The sequence below is a fragment of the Colletotrichum navitas genome (genome assembly GCF_030913465.1).
Source record: "Colletotrichum navitas strain CBS 125086 chromosome Unknown LY79scaffold_10, whole genome shotgun sequence".
NCBI lineage: Eukaryota > Fungi > Ascomycota > Sordariomycetes > Glomerellales > Glomerellaceae > Colletotrichum > Colletotrichum navitas.
Window position 1 is genome coordinate 248727 of NW_026850556.1, and position 16939 is coordinate 265665.

Genomic DNA, 16939 nt, shown 5'->3' on the forward strand with positions numbered 1-16939 from the left:
GCACACGGGGAGGTGAGCAAAAGGTGGTGGGGTGAGTCCATGTCATTTTGCTTCCGAGAGGGCTGGCTGGCCAACTAACAGATGAATGCTGCCCTGAATAGGCACTCTGCAGGATTGCGACCTGGCTCATAACCTAAGCTTGGTTTTGGCGGAGGGGGAAGCCAAGCACGATGGATCCCAGGCTGGGCAAACTAGCTACCCCTACAGCACACATGCCCTAGCAAGGGAGAGAGAGGAGAAACAATGCTCAGGAAGTTCAGGAATCCAGGCACTGCATACATTATGTGTGAAGGACGGGCTTGGGGTATCGGAATGGAGGGTCAGTGGGTTTCTGTGGTCGGGGTAAGGTATCCTGGCGAGCGTTGAGAATTCCGAGGATCCGGTCGAGGCCACAACGGTCAGTAAGCCATGGGAGCAAAAGTCCCGTAATGTACGTAGTATGTTGGAGGCGGAGACGACTCGGCGCACGAGGCGTTTTCTCCGACGACAATGATGAGGAACGAGCAGGGAAGGGGAAAAGAAACAGAAGAAACATTAAGCCGCCCGCAGTGGGTGGACACTCGCCAGATGGAATATGGTGGGTAGGGGGGGAGGGGGAGGGGAGACAGGACTTCAACGCGTCACGTATGGGACAGGTATGAGACTGGGCTGGGCTGGGCTGGATCGGTTGGTAGTTTATCTGTAGCCAGCAAGAAATCATGAGAAGGAAGGTCAGTCTTGTCAGGCGGACATGTCGCTCCTCGGTCCCTTCTCTGCCGTGTGTCCACCGCCCCGGTCGACTGACACGTTGGGGAAAGAAGACTGGAAAAACTGAATGAAGCAGGACAGGCACGTGTGAGGTGTACCGATGCGTAGAAGCTTACATAAACAGCCGAGCGGGAACCGGCAAAGGTGGGTGGGTACTCACCAGGACATGGGACACGCGTGGTCCGTGGAGGAAGGGCAGGCACTGGGACGAACATAGCATACTGCGTCTAGGCGTGGCTTCAACTCGTGGCTTCAACTTTAAATCGGAGCATGGGGAGGACCACCTGAGACTCGAGACTCAAGCTGCCGCCGCTTGCCTCGCAGGCAAGGAGGAATAGGTACATGTCCACCAGTGCTGGTCTTGATCAAGAACCAAAGTAACCAACTTTCTTTGCCCAGGGCAGGGAGGGCGCATCCTTCCATATTGCACCCGATCCTAAACCCCCCTTTCTTACCAGCACGGCAGGTATACCTACTTCGCGGTGGGATGTAGGGTCATGGATGAACATGTACCTGTACTTACACCAGCTGCATCTTCTAACCGCCCTAACCTTCAACTACGTATGTTTGTTCTATTCTGTCGGGCACTTACTGCGAGTCTGCTGCCGTTTCCATCACTGCAAGCGGGCATTTCAGTCCGTCGTCTCCTTTTTCTGCTCCTTTTTCTTTCTCTTGCTTGCCCCCCCCCCCCCCCCCCCCCCTGCCTTTCACGCGCGCGCCACTACCGCATCGCGAGGCACCGGGAATGAAAGCATCCAAGCGTCCTCCCCTGTTCCCCTTCCCCCCTTTGAAGCAATGCCCGCCCGAACAGCCTAACCACACCTTGCCTTGCCTAGATAAGCTACCGCGCCATCGTAGACCGCACTAGATACAGCGATGCAGGCTTAATCAGGTTGGCCCTTTTGGTTCTGCCATTGATCGTCGTGTCTCTGGGTAGAAGCTGCTGAAGCCACTCTGACCCGGACCACCGGCACTGGACCCTTTAGGACTTTGACGTCTCCCAGCGCCCCGTGCTGCCGCCATCGCTTGCCGCCGCTTGCCATCCCATCCTGAGATTGCACCGTTCCCGCGCTCTCTTCTGCTAGTGACCCAGCTGTCGGGTTGGTCGGTCGCTACAACGTGCGTGCGTGCGTGCGTGCGTGCGTGCCGCTCTCCTTGCTGCGACCTAACCAACTACACCTACCTACCTACCTAAGGTAGCCAGGCATCTAGGTACCTCCTTATTCATTCATTATCCATCATCTTTAACTTGCCTCGTCTCACCCAGCACTCAGGCCGCTTTGTCGTATTGCGACAATCCCATTCTTGATCAACCCCCCCCAAATCAACAAGTCAAACTCCCTTGTTCCACCGCAATCCTCCTGCCCGTGCCAGTCCATCGGCGAATTGCCCAATTCGGCCTTCACTGCTACTAGACCCCTACATCTGGAGCACTAGCGCATGAGATGCTCCCTTTTCCCAGCTTCGCCCCTCTTCCCCATACGTCCCTGTCGCCGCAGTCGCCGCTGCCGTCCTCGCCCTTGGGCCCATGCATTGCCTATGAACGGCCAACGCGGCGTGGCCACCTGAGAGAACAAGACGCTTCATGGCTAGAGCTACGCCGCATCTACGCCATCAGTGCAGTGCCCTTCGCCCGCCTCGATCGTGGCAGCCGTCAACTTCCACATCTGCCTCGCCTTGGACGCTAGCCACCAAATCTTGTCTGCAAGTTCCATCCATGCACATCACAGACCCTTTTGGATCCAGCCAGGCTTCCTCTTCAGCCCCTTCCATCCCAAGTCTGTTAGGTTTTCCTCAGACCTCGACAAAACTCAGCTTCTTTCTCCTCGAGACCAGGCGGGGGACTACGCTTCATCGCTTCCATCACCTCCATCACCTCCATCACCAAAACTGCTTGATTTACCCCATCACCCTCGTCGCCATCGTCGTCAGCAGTGTCTACTAGATGCCGTGCCGAGTATGGAAGACAAACTACAAAGCTCTGCCTCAGACAATCATGACTCTCGGAGTACAAACACCAGGATAGACGTCACCGGCACACGCGGTTTCTAGCTCTCAAGTCCCCATTTTCTGTGTCAGCGCGTCCCTCTCATTATCATGTCACCTTCCCACCGTCCCTAGCTGCCATTCAGATCGTCTTTGCACTCTGCCAACAAAAGCGCCATCGCCAGAGAAGGTATCTTCGCCTGCGCCGCATCAATAACAATAATCAACTTCGGCATCGAAGATAGTGGAAGTGGATTGTGTGGTGCATACGGCCAATATACTGACTCTCTCCCAGAATTCAACATGTCTACGGCTGATCCATCGACAACTATCTCTCATGCGCCCGTATCCCAGGACCAACCCCCTTCAAGGTCATGTCCGGAACTCTCATGCCAACATCATTCATCGGCCACGCATTGCAAGATGCCCCCACTGTTTTCTACAGATTGCACCAGCCGCTCTGCCTTCCGGGTGTTAGGCAGGTTATCTGCGGCTCTTCTCTCGGCTGATATGGCCATGAATTCTCCTGTGTCTCACGTAGACCGGCGTGAGTCTCGGGATATCCAAATGCACCACTCGACCCGGCGAGTTTATCCAGTGAATCCCCTTCATAATATTGTTAAGACAAGTCGGCTCCATTATTCAGTTCTGCCAGCTTCACATAAGGTCTGCATGTACGGTGCACTATGACCCGAGCCCCTTGAGACTGACGCATTGTTCAACAAGTTCCTTTGCCCCATCTTTAAACACGGCCGAACCGGTCCCGAAGTGTTGACAACTTTGGATACGCGAACATATCATCCTGGGTTTTGGGTCAGCCCTGTGTTGTGTGAGACACAAGCATAGCTTTTTCCTGGTTAGAAGTGTTCTCGGGCCCGATCGACATCCGCACTCGATGTTTGCGTCCTCGATGTTTTCATACCCCCCTCCCCTCCCCCCCTGCTGGGGACACACAACAAATCTCGCCAGAGCATGAACGGCAATCACTCTTGGTTTCTGGGCACTGAACCCGGTGGCAACTCTCAGATTTGGCCCAGTTCCACTCTGTCGGAGGCCTGGTCCATGACCCTTGATTGGTCCAATCTGTATTCTGATCTTCCTTCAACCAGCCCGGGCTATCACAGATGGTACTTTCCCTGCTGGATGAAGCACATCACGTTGCCTTTCCTTCGACTTCCACTTGGAATTCTATCAACCCACTCATAAGCTGCGGGGGTAAATTCCATTGCTGGGAATTGAGTGCACACTAGAGCCCCTTACTGCGGTCTCCAACAGTGGTCATCGTTTTCTGCTTATCCTTCTCTCTTCCTCGGATACCGCGGCTTTTCCTTACAGCCGCGTCGCAGCGATCGAAACGCTACCCACATTCCCCATCTCACGGTATCAGCTGCCACGGATTCATGACGCTGTTTTGTCTCACAGGTTGCTGAGAGAGGGTCCGAGACGAAGCGTTGCTTTTAAGAACCTAACGACACCAATACGGTATTCTCGACGCTAGGAGGGCCGCTAGTCTTGCCTCCCCATATGTCATATTTTGCGTCTCATACATTCCCTCAAGTACTTTGGCATTGAAAGCCTCAGTCAACCTGCGCGGTACCTTCCAGTTACTGGGACATGACCACAGCGGGGTTCCAAGTCGGCGTGGGGTCTCGTAGAGGGGGATTCACGAAGCGACTACAGCATGTGTGTGCTGAATCTTGGCTAACCGCTTGCACGGTTCATGATGTCGTCGCAGAGCAGGTGTTATGCTTCGGTTACACGACACCGGGTAATCTCATCGGTGTCGCATATTTCTTCTTTTTTCACCGATTGCATGGTATCCATAACGGACTTTCAGCAGGGGCCAAACGATCACCAATCGGCGAAGTCAACCAACCCGCCCTCGTGGTTTGTGTATCACACACGAGGATCAAAATAATCAAGAGTTGCAGCCAACAGCAAACCCCACCAAATTACCACACCCACAGTTTCTCGAGACACGTCGTGAACAGCAGACCTATATCAACTTTGGCCGATAAGATGAGCTGCAGCTAACGTTGTCTCGGCCAACACAAAGCTTTGATGACAACCGGGGTCATCTGGAAGGTGTTTGCACATAGGTAGGCACAGCGAGCACACCAACTTCGATATCTCCTTGGAAATGGAGCCCGCCTCAAATACGAACAAGCTTGACTCTCACCGCTTACGCCAAAGAGAGAAGAGGAAACGCAGCACGCGTCTATTGTCAAGTTGCTTTTTGATATCTCGAAGCTTAGCGACGCGGAGAAGGGACCAGGGCCCAAAGCAGCGGCAACGGAACAAGACACTAGGGACGACTTTCTTTTCCTCGTTTCGGCCGCTCGACCCAACTCGACCTGAGAGCCAGCTTCTGGTGTTCAGATCAGAGACAAGACATCTGTATGCTCAAGCTAGAGCACTTTCTTTCCAGGCTTATCGGGTCTAACATTATCCCCAGTCAACCAGTCATATCGTCAGTGCCTCTCCGAATGTCGCGCCTCCTGGCTCGCCATAACGTCTCGTGACACCGACTCATCACAAATGACCAAACTTTCGGGACCAGGAAGAAAAGAAAAATTGTCCTCATCCCAGGGACTTGATGTGGTCAAGCCAACACCCCTCGTTTTAGCCCTGAACTGCTTCGCGGCGGGTCCGTCTGCTAACCCGTCATTTGTGGTTGGTATCTTCACCTAGAAACGACCCATCACATTGTCCTGACTTACTGTGACGCATAGCTTAGATAATCCGATTCAATCTCGGCCAACAATCACCATAGAAGGAACTGAGATACCACGAAGCGAGCCGAATTCGGTTACATGATGCGAACACTGGGCGAGGGAACTGAGCTCCCTCCCAACGATGGCAATCCTCGGCATGGGCATATCGACACACACACGCCCTCCCACCCTCCCCCCACAGATCAGCATTGGCTGAGGTCGAGCCAAGCATCTCGAAGCTCCTTTTTGAAGATGGCGAAGAAGACTGGGGCGATTGGATCCTCCTAAAAGAAAGCCCCGATCGTACGACCAGCCAAGACTCCCCACCTCCATGGATATTCTAGATCCCTCACCCCCATGAAGACAAGAAAGCATCACTCCTCCAACGTTGGCTGATACCTCACCAGCCGAATAAGAACACGGTAGGACAGAGCCTCTCAACCCAAACGACTTCACCTTCGCCCAGACGGCCCGCTCCATGCTCGTAAGGTAGCCCGTCCTAGGCCGGCACTTCCATCAGCCTCCCTCTGCGGGTCACGGGCTGTCTCACTCATCGCCTGGAGGGCCCGACCATCCCGCCATGCACTGAAACAACCCGTTGTGACCTGTCGATATGATAGAATAGCAACGATAGAGGCAATCGGGCATTATTCACCTCCTCCCGGACGGCATCCCAACCCGCAAAGGCATGCCAACTAGGTAAGCGGATCATCACTTGCGCGATATCCCCCGCTTAACATGTACCACTTCGGCCACGGGCCCGCTTCCGGCGGGTACCCGATGTCCGGCCGACCCCGTCCGTGAATGACACTCTTTAGCGCTTCCCAACAGATCGTGCTACGGTCAGAACCGTCGTCCACTCTAGCCCTGTGCCAACGCAAGACGTCATTGACGCTCCTCGGAGGTAACGCCGCCGAGCAAGTGAGCGAAGCGCGAGGCGCGCGCGGCATGTAGGATCCAATCACGATGTGGCCGTCCATCTGGGTGGCCTTTCTTGTTTTTTTTTTTTTATCGGCAGATCACATACACTCACTCACTCACACACACCCACACACACACAATCGAGGGCGCACAGCCCACCAGTTCACACGGTGGTGTTTCCTTGGTCAATACACCTACCCCTTGGAAGCGTCGTTGGGGGTCGATGGTCGCGAGGGCAAGCCCTCGCGATCGGCCCGTCTCATCGTTCATCATCAAAAACCTAGACCTAAACAGCTAAGAAACCCGTCCTTTGCCTCCCGTGTCCGCGGAGAAAATCTTGCTGCTGCTGCTGCATCTCCGCGTAACCACGAAGCCACGAAGCCACAGAGGGGCCCCTCCTGGCCAACCAAAGGAACCCCGTCAAGCCCACGCCCGAAGCCACAGAGCAGCCTTCTCTGCACCATTGGTGGGGAGAGGGTGTTGGAGGACTCCGAGACCTCGGGGCGAACGGCGGTCTAAGTACGCCTTGGAACAGATATCTGGTAGAGTCGTCATTTAAAAGGGGAGGAGACGACGGGGGGGGGTATATGCATGAGAAAGAAAGAAAGATCTTGATCTGCATTCATTCTGTCTGTACACTTATAGGCCAATACAAGAACAGATTTCCCACATCGTAGCCGTCAATCTCCCCCCTCCCCCGTCGCAACAAACGTGGTGATCCAAACGATTTGTTTTTTTGCCTCCCACTCTTCCCCCGAGACCCATCCATCGGTGAAACATACATTCTCGACTCATTCCCGAACTTGATCCCCCTTTCCTGAACCAACCCCAGTGGATGGGTTGTGATTTGTGGACCAGACGTTCCAACACGCATCGCATATTGCAAGCGTGGAGTCTCGTTATTCCCCTAAGCTAAAACTTGTTGACTAGCTCCTGCTTCTCCTCCTTCTCCTCGTCCAACAGCTTACAACTTGGCAGCGGGGCGTGCGTTGCCGACGGTGGTGATCTCGTTGTACAGCAGACTGTGAAAAAGTGATTCGTCAGCCCAACCGGCGTCTCATCAAAGGCCCGGGGCTTCGAGATGGACAATCTCCGAAGGCGCGATAAGCCACTCAAGTCGGGAACGCCGACGAAAAGCAATCAAGCCCCGACCGCCGAGCGGTGGCGATGTGGCGACGTGTCGACGTAGGATGGGCAGCGTGGATGGATGAACGGGTGAATTGAGGGGTGAAGGGATGGAGATGAGAGCGTGGAAGAAACTTACGTGGTCAGGAAATCGGCGTAGTCCTCCCCGGTGACCTGGCCGGCAAAGTACTGCGCGGCAAGGTGGAATTTATTGCCCTTGGGCGCCTTGCTGGACAGCTCGTCGGCTGACTCCTTGAGGAGCTTGAGGGCGTAGGCCTTGTCGACCTTCTTGCCCTCGGCCGTGGACACGCCGTGCTTCACCCATTGCCAGAGCTGAGAGCGAGAGACCTCGGCGGTGGCGGCATCCTCCCTGTGGTGGGGTATGGGTAAGTCTCCTTCTGCGCAGTCGCTTCGCGCGGTGCGTTGCTCTTGGGGGGTTTGGACTTACATGAGGTAGTTAATGGGGACGCAACCGACGCCGCGGATCCAGGCCTCCATGTAGCCGAGACCGATGTTGAGGTTCTTCTTGATGCCCTCCTCGGTGATCTTGCCGGGGACGTTCATGTTGAGCAGGTCGTTTTGGCCGATCCTGACGTCCTCGCGGCGGACGAACAGCTGGTTGGGCGTCGGCATGTTCTTGTTGAAGACTTCGGAGGCGATGGCCGCCAGGGCGGGGTGGGCGACCCAGGTTCTGCAATGTTGGTGTCAGTGGCTGCTGGCCCCTGTGACGAGGAAGCACGAGGCAGTAAGCAAGCGAGAAACGAACTCACCCATCGTGGCCGGCGCGCACTTCGCGTAGCTTGTCGGCGCGAACGCCCTCCATGGCCTTGTCGTTGGCGGCCTTATCGTCCTTGATGGGAATCTGGGCAGCCATACCGCCCATGGCGTGAACGCCTCTCTTGTGGCAGGTCTGGATGAGGAGCTTGACCTGCGCAAAATGTTAGTCTAACATTTCTCTCACCCTCTCACAAACAGACACGACGGGCGGAAAGTCCACTGACGTAGGCGTCCATAAAGGGTACCGTCATAGTCACGGCGCTGCGGTCCGGCAGGACGAAGTTGGAGTTGTTCCTGAACTTCTTAATGGTGCTGAAGATGTAGTCCCAGCGACCGCAGTTGAGACCGGAGCTGTGGTCTCTCAGCTCGTAGATGATCTCGTCCATCTCAAAGGCGGCCAGGATGGTCTCGATCAGGACGGTGCCACGGATGGTGCCGCGTGGCAGGCCGACGTAGTCCTGGGCGAGGTTGAAGACGTCGTTCCACAAGCGAGCCTCGAGATGGGACTCCATCTTGGGGAGGTAGAAGTATGGGCCAATGCCGATCTTGAGCGTCTGGTGGGCGTTGTGGTAGAAGTACAGGCCAAAGTCGAAGAGGGAGCCAGAAATGGGCTCGCCGTCGACGGTGACGTGCTTCTCCTCCAGGTGCCAGCCGCGGGGGCGGACGATCAGGGTAGGCAGCGTCCGGTCGGTACGTAGCTTGTACTCCTTGGGCCCTTGCTTGAAGTCGACCTGGCGACGGTTGGCATCATAGAGGTTGACCTGGCCGCTAACCATGTTCTCCCACGTCGGGGCGCTCGAGTCTGCGGTGGGGAGTTAGCACACCGAAGTGGCCAGTATCAATGGGCTGGCAAAAGGAATGGGGATTGGCGCAGACTCACCCTCAAAGTCAGCCATATAAGTCCAGACGTCCGAGTTCAGGGCATTGACGACCATCTTCCGGTCGGTCGGGCCGGTGATCTCGACCCTGCGGTCGACCAGGCCCGGGGCGGGCGGGGCACCCTTCCACGTCGAGTTCTCCCTGATGTGCTTGGTCTCGGGGAGGAAGTCGGGAAGGATGCCGCGGTCCAGCTCGGCCTGGCGGACCTTGCGGCGTTCGAGTAGAGACTTGCGGGTGGCATTGAAGGAGCGGTGCAGCAGGGCAAGAAAAGCGAGGGCGTCGGGAGTCAGGATCTTCCGCTGGGCGTCCGTGACGGTACCCAGGACGTTGACGCCCTGGAGGATGGACTCGGTGGACGGCATTCTGGTTGTGTGTGCGGGATCTTGGTGATGGTGTTTACGAAGTAAATCGCGCCCTACTCGGATCGTCGTCTACGGTCAGCGGCTGGTCTACGGAAGCACCTCGGGTCGTGGCAGGGGTGCTTTCACGTGAAAGAGGAATGCTCACAAGTTTCTAGCCGTGAGACGGCACGTTTAGAGTAAGCGTCTTGTACGAATTTGGGTTGGTGGGGGGTATCTTCGAAGCCTCAAGAGGAAGGCAATTGCTCTGGGAGAGGGCGTTGTGAATGAAGAAAAGAGGCCGAGGTTCTAGAGGAAGTAGACGAGGGAGAGGAAGACGGACGACTTGGGATGGGGTGACGAGAAAGTGATATGTAGGCGCTGTGCAATGGTCAAGAGAGAAGCGATGGACCTCGACGAGTACTGTCGCAAGCTCGGCACAGACGAGCGAGTCGAGGGGTTGGCTGGCGCGCAACCGTGACATGACATGGGTTGGCAATGATGCATGCGCAGAGCCGAGAACAAGCGTAGTATAGAGGCAAAAGGGACCCTTGGGAACCTTGACGGCCCCACGCGAGGTACATGCAAACAGGTGGGTATCTGCACCGACAGGGCAGGTATTTGTGTCATCGTGAGCGATGTACTGGGTAGTAGTAGTAGTAGTAGCGATCCCGTCCATGTCTTTCTGGGTTGCCAGGGCCCGGGGTGGGGGGAGAGCGTCGTCGAGGAACCAGAAGCAGCCAGCATCCCTCCCGTCCGTCCATTGTCGTCGGCAGTAATCGGGCTAGTTCGGGTGGAGGGAGAGCTCAAGAGCCGGACAGCGGGGAAAGAGGAGAAGACCCAAGCGTCGCGTCGCCCTGTTCTGTTGGAGAAGATCGGGTTACAAAGGAAGCCTTGTCAAAGGGAGACGAAAAAAGTTAGAGGCGGTGGTGCTACGCTACGGGGAAGCTTGTGAAAGTGTGGGGAAGCTGCAGCATGAAACCAGAGGACCGTAAGAGGCCGAATACCTTATCCTGACAAAGCCAGCCAGCGCGGCAACTTTGCATGTGCTCGCCCGCCTCGCTGGAAGGAATGTACCAAGCATTCCGTCGCAGCTTCAGCCAGGACTCGACCACCTCGAGCCAAAGCTCGAGGCCTCCCCGAGCAGCTGACCACAGAAACAACAAAAGGAAAGAGATAGTGATAATTTGAAGCAAGTTGGACACATTCAGCCGTACTCGCAACCGTACAAAACTAAATCTACTCCGCGATTTCGCCTGATTAGCACGCAGCCAGCCTTCCATGATAGCAATGTCTCTTGGCTGAGTGGACGGCAAAGAGACAGACACAAACTATCAACCCATGGCATAAGAAGGATCACCTGTGTACATTCTATTCTGTTACTCATAAAGGCTGACTGACGATCTCCTTTCCTAGGCCGTGTAAGTTGCCCGCTTGCCACCGTTGTAGCAACACCGCTTACCAATGACCTCATTGAAATGCCTCCTGGCAAAATCTCATTGGTTCAGAGGGCAACACGGACGAGAGGGGGAAGCATGTATGGTGGGGTCGGACGGCGATAAGACTTGCAAGGGAAATCATTAGGAGTGCAAGCAGGCAACACTAAACCAGGAGTGCCAGGTGATTCCACAGTCCTTGGGCTCGGATCTCTCGACAGTCTTGCTCGGAGCAAACGCTCTTACTCGAAACCATCAGGTGAAGGGGAACAAGGTATAGAAAGAAAAGACAAAAGGAAAAAAGAAAAAGCTCGATTCTTCTTGGAGTTCTGCGCAGATTCGATAACTCAGAGGTGCTCCAGTTCCCCAATCCGACGTCGGATCCGGCCGCGATAAGATCACGGCGGACATGCGCATGTCGCCGCCGGCCAGGGCCACGGCGGCTGAAGAGGATCCCACGAGGCGGCCCGCAGTTGAAGGTCTCTCGGTAGTAGTACCTAGTGTAAGGGCTGCCAGCCAATTGAAATTGCACCGTAATCCACTTTCCGCTAGGAATCAATACAAAGGGTAAGAACGAGAAAGATAGAAGAAAGAAAAAGACAAAAAAGAAATGGAAGGTAAAAAGATCCCAGCGAGAAATTTGCGACAGGTGGTTATTGTACCACATCTCATCACCAACCTCCATAATCGCCCCTTCGCATGCATCCATCCCCCGCTGCCCACTTGTCGTGCTCGCAGTGTATGACGCAGAGCCTAATAATACCCGGTGTTCGAGCTATCCGCGTCTAGTCTAGTACACTGAGTAACGTAATTCCGAGTCACCGAGCCGCCGAGGTCTGCTCTCAAAGCTACTAGTCCAATCGGCGTCCCCATGAATGCCGACAGTTTCCGGCCGTTGCCGTCGCACTTGAGAGAAACACGCAAGTCTCTAACCTTCCTTAGCAATCAACTTTTGAGGTACCTAAACAACTTGACTCTATAAACAATGCCTTCTTCACTTCTCTGTCCCGACCAGACCCTGGACGGTGTCTCCTGGCTTGTCCGTCCTTTCACCCGTCTGGTCGTCATCCAGTCCGTCCAAACTATTAATGCAAGCCACAGCCATGAATGATGCAAGGCAAGCCATCCAACAACATCAATATCCATCTGCCGTCTTCCTGCCCGTCAAATGCTCGTGAGACTTTGTATGTCGAGCCGTAACCCTGTGTCTCAATAATAATCAAGTCTTGCCCGCCAAGTATGTGCCCAGTCAATGCTCTGAGTCCAGGCATATCATGTCTGGTGAGAGTGTGTAACAAATGAAAAGAAAGAAAAAAATAAGCATAGCCTGAGGGCCACTGGCTGGCCCTCCTCAGTCGAGCAACCTCCCAATCCGGCCACCAAAAATGGAACATCGCTGCCAACCTTCTGACGCCAAATGCAATCTCGTCCATCCTCAGGAATTGAGCGTTTTGATCATCATCTTCTCTTTGGACTTGTCGGCGACAAGCAGGCCGCGCGATTCGAACACCTGCCAAATCGTGTCCACCACCATATGGAAGCTGCTTGCCGCTCCGCGCTCCTGAGTTAATCGCACAATGCAAAGCGGCCCCTTCTTCCCGTGCTCGATCACGGTCATAATTTCCGCGGCAAATGCGACCTCTTTTATGCCTAAGTCTGGGCAAGGTTAGCCAATGGGAGAACTCCTGGACATTATGCCAATGTCGTTCGGCAAGACTCACAATTCTCAGCCCCAACACGGGCAAACACAATGTTTCTCTCCTTGTCGACCTGAATATCTCCCATGCCGTAACGTCGCCAGCCTTTGAGGAGAACCACAAGTTCCTGCCGAGCTCGCTTCCGCGATATGATCATGCACATGTGTCTCGTTGCTGGTTTGACCCCAAATAGTCGGGCAAGCCAGTTCTGATGAACTTCGATGGTTCGCAAACCTTTATCCGAGTCTTTGTAGCCCTTAGCCGACTGTCGGCCGGTCTTGTGTTGAACAGCTTGTCGGCGATTCGGAGAAGACGACTCCTCACACTCTGGGCCTGTAAAAGATGTCAGTTGTCCGAGCTCTACCACCTCAAAGTTTCGGATATTGTGCATACCGACGATCTCCATTTTGATTTCCGGCTTGACTTTGTTGCTCCTCCAGAAGAGTAAACCGAAACCCTTCTTCTTGACCGCCATTGGCGGAGGTGGCTCGTGAAACTTCGTTTCCGAACGGCTCGGGGCTGTGGACTGGGTCGTCATACTGTACGCCTGTGTTTCCTGGGTTGCTTCGGTGTGAATGCTACCCTCTCTAGAAGTGCTTTCTTTCGAAGTACGCTTGAACCACGACGACTTCTTCTGCTTAGTCGGCCCACTACTGTGGGTTGCAGTGGAGGGAGTCAGCGGCTCATCTATACCCGATGCCCCGTGCATATAAATGTAGCGCTCGTCGATCTGATCTCTGTGGCCTGCTGGCTCTGCGGACCTTTTCCGGACGTTTAGAGGCTTGGGGACTGGACTTGTTGCGCTCGGCGAGTTGACCACGCGAATTGTCTGGCCTGCCCGAACCGAGTAATCCAGGCCGTCCTTGTCAGTTTGGCCACCAGGTGTCTTTGGTGGCGCAGACACAATCCTGTTCTTGTCGTTCTCGCCCCAATGATATGAAGAGTCCGAATCTCTTCCGCTCTCATTAATAGCTGGCAAGCGACTCGCTGTCTTGCCATGCTGTTCCTGAGGGGGTGCAGACACGGTGCGACGGTCTTGCTTAGGTAACAACACAGGGAAGGCCAAGCGGTTGACTTGATCCACGAACTTTCCAACACGACCAGAGTGCTGCTGTTCATCCTTGGTATGGTCATGGGACATTACGGTTCTCTCGATTAAAGATTTCGGGGATTGTACCGACCCATGGGGCGGCAACGGGGGCAAGGGCCGGGTGTCCCATGGGTGGTACGGGTTATTCGAGGCCTCGGTCGATGGTCTCGGTTGTCCAAAAGACAAGCCTGTGGCGTCCCTCTTTATGCCACCACGTTCATTCAAACACATATTGCTCGAATCCTCGGCGCTCATGAAGCTGTTAAAGGCTTCGTCACAATCCTTGGCGATGCTGTTGCTGAAGTTGCGCACCTCCTCGTTGACTATTACTGCAGGATCTCGTGGCTTCACCACTTTGAGTTTCGGTCTGGGTCTGTCCATGACGGGGATGTGTCCCGGGGGCCTTGTCGGAGACTTGGATCTCTCGAGGGTTTCGTTGTCTTCGTCGACATCGGGGACTCCTCGGCGATGCTTTTCTACGTACAGATCGGCAGACTTCTTTCTGATTTGAGAAAAGTCAACACCTCTCTTATGACGAGAAGCTGGCCGGGCATAAGAGGTTCCCGGTCTGCTGCTATGAAGGGAGTTCATAGAGCTTCGAGGTGATTGGAAACGGCCAGTGTTGTTTGTTCGCTGGGAGTTGACCCGTGAATGACGCAGCGTCGATCCTGTCCTGATACGTGACAGCTGTGATGTCTGGGTGTTTTCTCGCTTCATGGATGCCCGACGGGTACGGTGAACCACAATCTTGGCATGACTGGCCTGAGAATTGCCTCGCATCGGTCGACTCGAGTTGTATGGATCGTAGCTCTGAACAGTACCGTCGTCGGTTTCTGCAACGTGCGAAATGACTGTGAAACGTGAGACACTTCTGCCAGTGCCATCTGCTCTTGGCTGGTTGAACTCCACTGTCGACACTCGTTTCTTCCAGACAGGTTCGTGGAGATGATGATAATCGCTGGGTGACTGAGAAAGTTCGGGGAGAAAGTTCTCAAGCTGCTTCTGACGGTAATTGTAAAGAAGCCAATAAAAGAGTTTCTGGTCGTTTTTCCTGGACATTATTAGTTGAATTTACAAAAAGTACAACCCGGATAGCCACATACGCAGAATCCATCAACTTCAATTTTATCTGATGCTCAGTGAGCATGTGCCACAGAGACCGAAGCTGTCTGACTAGATGGGGATCGACTTCATGAGGCTTCAAGGGGGTGTAGTGAAATTCCTTGCGAAGGTCGTGGAGCTGGCCGCTGTGGCTGAGGTCATCGAGATGGTTGTACTTGCGAATCAGGGGGTGCTGCCACATCTCCTTGATACTGATTCTGGTGTCAGGATTGGCCACGAGCATACGGCGAATGAGGTCTTTGGCCTCTGCACTCAAGAAATCGGGTATCTCGTATGTTCCTCTCTTGGTCTTCTGCAGCAAGGCTCCGATGTCTGGGTCATCGAAAGGTAGACATGCGGCCAGAAGGGCGTAGAGAATAACGCCCAAGGACCAGATGTCTGCTTTGTCCCCGCGGTAATGTTTGTGCTTCAGAAGCTCCGGGGCAGCATAGTGAGGGCTACCGCAAGCTGTTTCAAGTCGATGATCTGATGATTGGTGTAAGGCGGCCATGCCAAAGTCGGCAATTTTGACTTTATTGCCGGCTTTCAGTAGAATGTTTTCAGGCTTGAGGTCGCGATGGCAAATGTTGAAGGAATGGCAGTATTGAAGAGCGCTCATCATCTGTCGGAAGATGAACATAGCGTTCTCCTCCGAGAAACGGCCGTTGGTATTGATGTAGTCGAATAGGTCGCCCTGTTCGACATACTCGAGTACCAGATAACTATTCCTCGGTCAGAAGGTATGGCCCAAGGTTTAGCACTATGGCGACTTACATTTCTGAACGATTTTCCCAAATATCATAAACCTTCATAACGTTTGGGTGGTCGACTAGCTTCAAGATGGCCACCTCTCTCTCGATTGACAGAGGCACGCGCATCTCGCCGTTGATTCTTTCGGGCAGGCTGTCGTCATAATCGTGAAGCTCGGCGAGACTGCCAGCTTGAATCAAGTAAGCTGTTTTCTTGGGGACAATTTTGACGGCAGCCAACTCCCCGGATATGCGGTGCTTGCAGAGCCTCACACGGGCGGATGAGCCCTTTCCAAGAGTCTTTCCTAGCAACCAGGGTCCGATATGTGTCTTGTAAGCGTAACCGCTGCTTCTTTTGCTCGATGGAGCAGTGGAAGCCTGAGAGGCCTGTGACATGCGCTTCGATGAGTCGGTCTCGTGGGATGCCCTTGCTCTTGCCACAGCAGGATTGCGTGAACTGGAGGCAGCGTTCGCCCTCGCACCTGAAACGGGCAAGTCATGTTCATCGACATAGCGTCGACGATCTGAGGAAGCTGCGTGACTCGATCTGCTGACAGCTTTGTCGCGTGGCTTGTAAGGCTTGACGGGAATTTTGGATGAAGCATTATTGATACGCTGAGTAGCATCGGCGAGAGGAGCCCGGGCATTAGATGCCCTCGGCCGGCCAGTTTCGGACATGTCGGCAGCAAATTTGTGATCGCAGTCAAAACATGGTCGGGTTTGGGTAGCACCAGTTGGGTGATCTTGAGTGTCGATTTGAAAATGGGAGATGTTTTGACAGGGGGGATAAGAATCCTGAATGGGTTAAGCGAGTGAGGAAAGAGAGAGAGTGATGAAGGCCAGGATCTCAACGAATGGATGGAATTTGAATAGACCGGTTGCCAAAAAGCCAGAAATTACAGAGAGAAAGGGAGAGAAAAAGAGTGTAACGTGGATTGGTTGGTGAAGTTGAGAGAAAGGAAAGGAAGCGTGGCTTTCAGGGTGATTGCTGAGAAGCGAGACGTGGAGACTTAAGGCAACTGGCAACTGTTGTGGCGAGGTAACGGAATGCAAGTGGGAGCCAGAGCGTCGGGGCAGGTGAGGCAGTTGGATGGGGGGAGGGGGGGAGAGAAGGATCGAAGGGAGGCAGGCATTGGGCAAACGTTGCCCCCTTCCCGCTAATGACTTCGAGAGCCGTTGAAGGGACGAGTACGGGCAGCTACGAGGTCTCAGCGGGTATCACGATCCGTACTGCCAGTGCAGTTGGAATGCTGTTGATCCGCTAGCATCCAACTGGTAGAACTTCTCACCAGACAGAGGGAAGGAACGAAGCAGACCACGATGAGGGTTTCCTAAGTAGGCCTACCTTCTGCTTCAGACGTCATCATATATTCCTTTTA

The 16939-nt window shown here is 54.3% G+C and overlaps 4 protein-coding genes across 4 annotated transcripts; 1 reads left to right on the top strand and 3 right to left on the bottom strand.

Moving 5' to 3' along the window:
* The first annotated feature begins 6111 nt into the window (after nt 1-6111).
* Nucleotides 6112-6939, top strand: LY79DRAFT_33323 (uncharacterized protein). Its single transcript, XM_060552508.1, has 2 exons — nt 6112-6146; nt 6266-6939. The coding sequence occupies exon 2, from the start codon at nt 6414-6416 to the stop codon at nt 6885-6887; it is 474 nt and encodes a 157-aa protein (XP_060417684.1). The 5' UTR covers nt 6112-6146; nt 6266-6413; the 3' UTR covers nt 6888-6939.
* A 170-nt stretch (nt 6940-7109) lies between these two features.
* Nucleotides 7110-9797, bottom strand: LY79DRAFT_33441 (malate synthase). The gene is made up of 7 exons (XM_060552518.1): nt 9657-9797; nt 9151-9564; nt 8495-9072; nt 8264-8421; nt 7942-8184; nt 7633-7863; nt 7110-7390 (listed from the first exon to the last, which is right to left on the bottom strand). The coding sequence occupies exons 2-7, from the start codon at nt 9509-9511 to the stop codon at nt 7333-7335; spliced, it is 1629 nt and encodes a 542-aa protein (XP_060417685.1). The 5' UTR covers nt 9512-9564; nt 9657-9797; the 3' UTR covers nt 7110-7332.
* Nucleotides 9579-10293, bottom strand: LY79DRAFT_33379 (uncharacterized protein). Its single transcript, XM_060552509.1, has one exon. The coding sequence runs from the start codon at nt 10164-10166 to the stop codon at nt 9663-9665; it is 504 nt and encodes a 167-aa protein (XP_060417686.1). The 5' UTR covers nt 10167-10293; the 3' UTR covers nt 9579-9662.
* A 1566-nt stretch (nt 10294-11859) lies between these two features.
* On the bottom strand, nt 11860-16530 carry LY79DRAFT_625879 (uncharacterized protein). Its single transcript, XM_060562101.1, has 5 exons — nt 15586-16530; nt 14814-15533; nt 13014-14761; nt 12645-12953; nt 11860-12579 (listed from the first exon to the last, which is right to left on the bottom strand). The coding sequence occupies exons 1-5, from the start codon at nt 16236-16238 to the stop codon at nt 12359-12361; spliced, it is 3651 nt and encodes a 1216-aa protein (XP_060417687.1). The 5' UTR covers nt 16239-16530; the 3' UTR covers nt 11860-12358.
* Between the last annotated feature and the right edge of the window lie 409 nt (nt 16531-16939).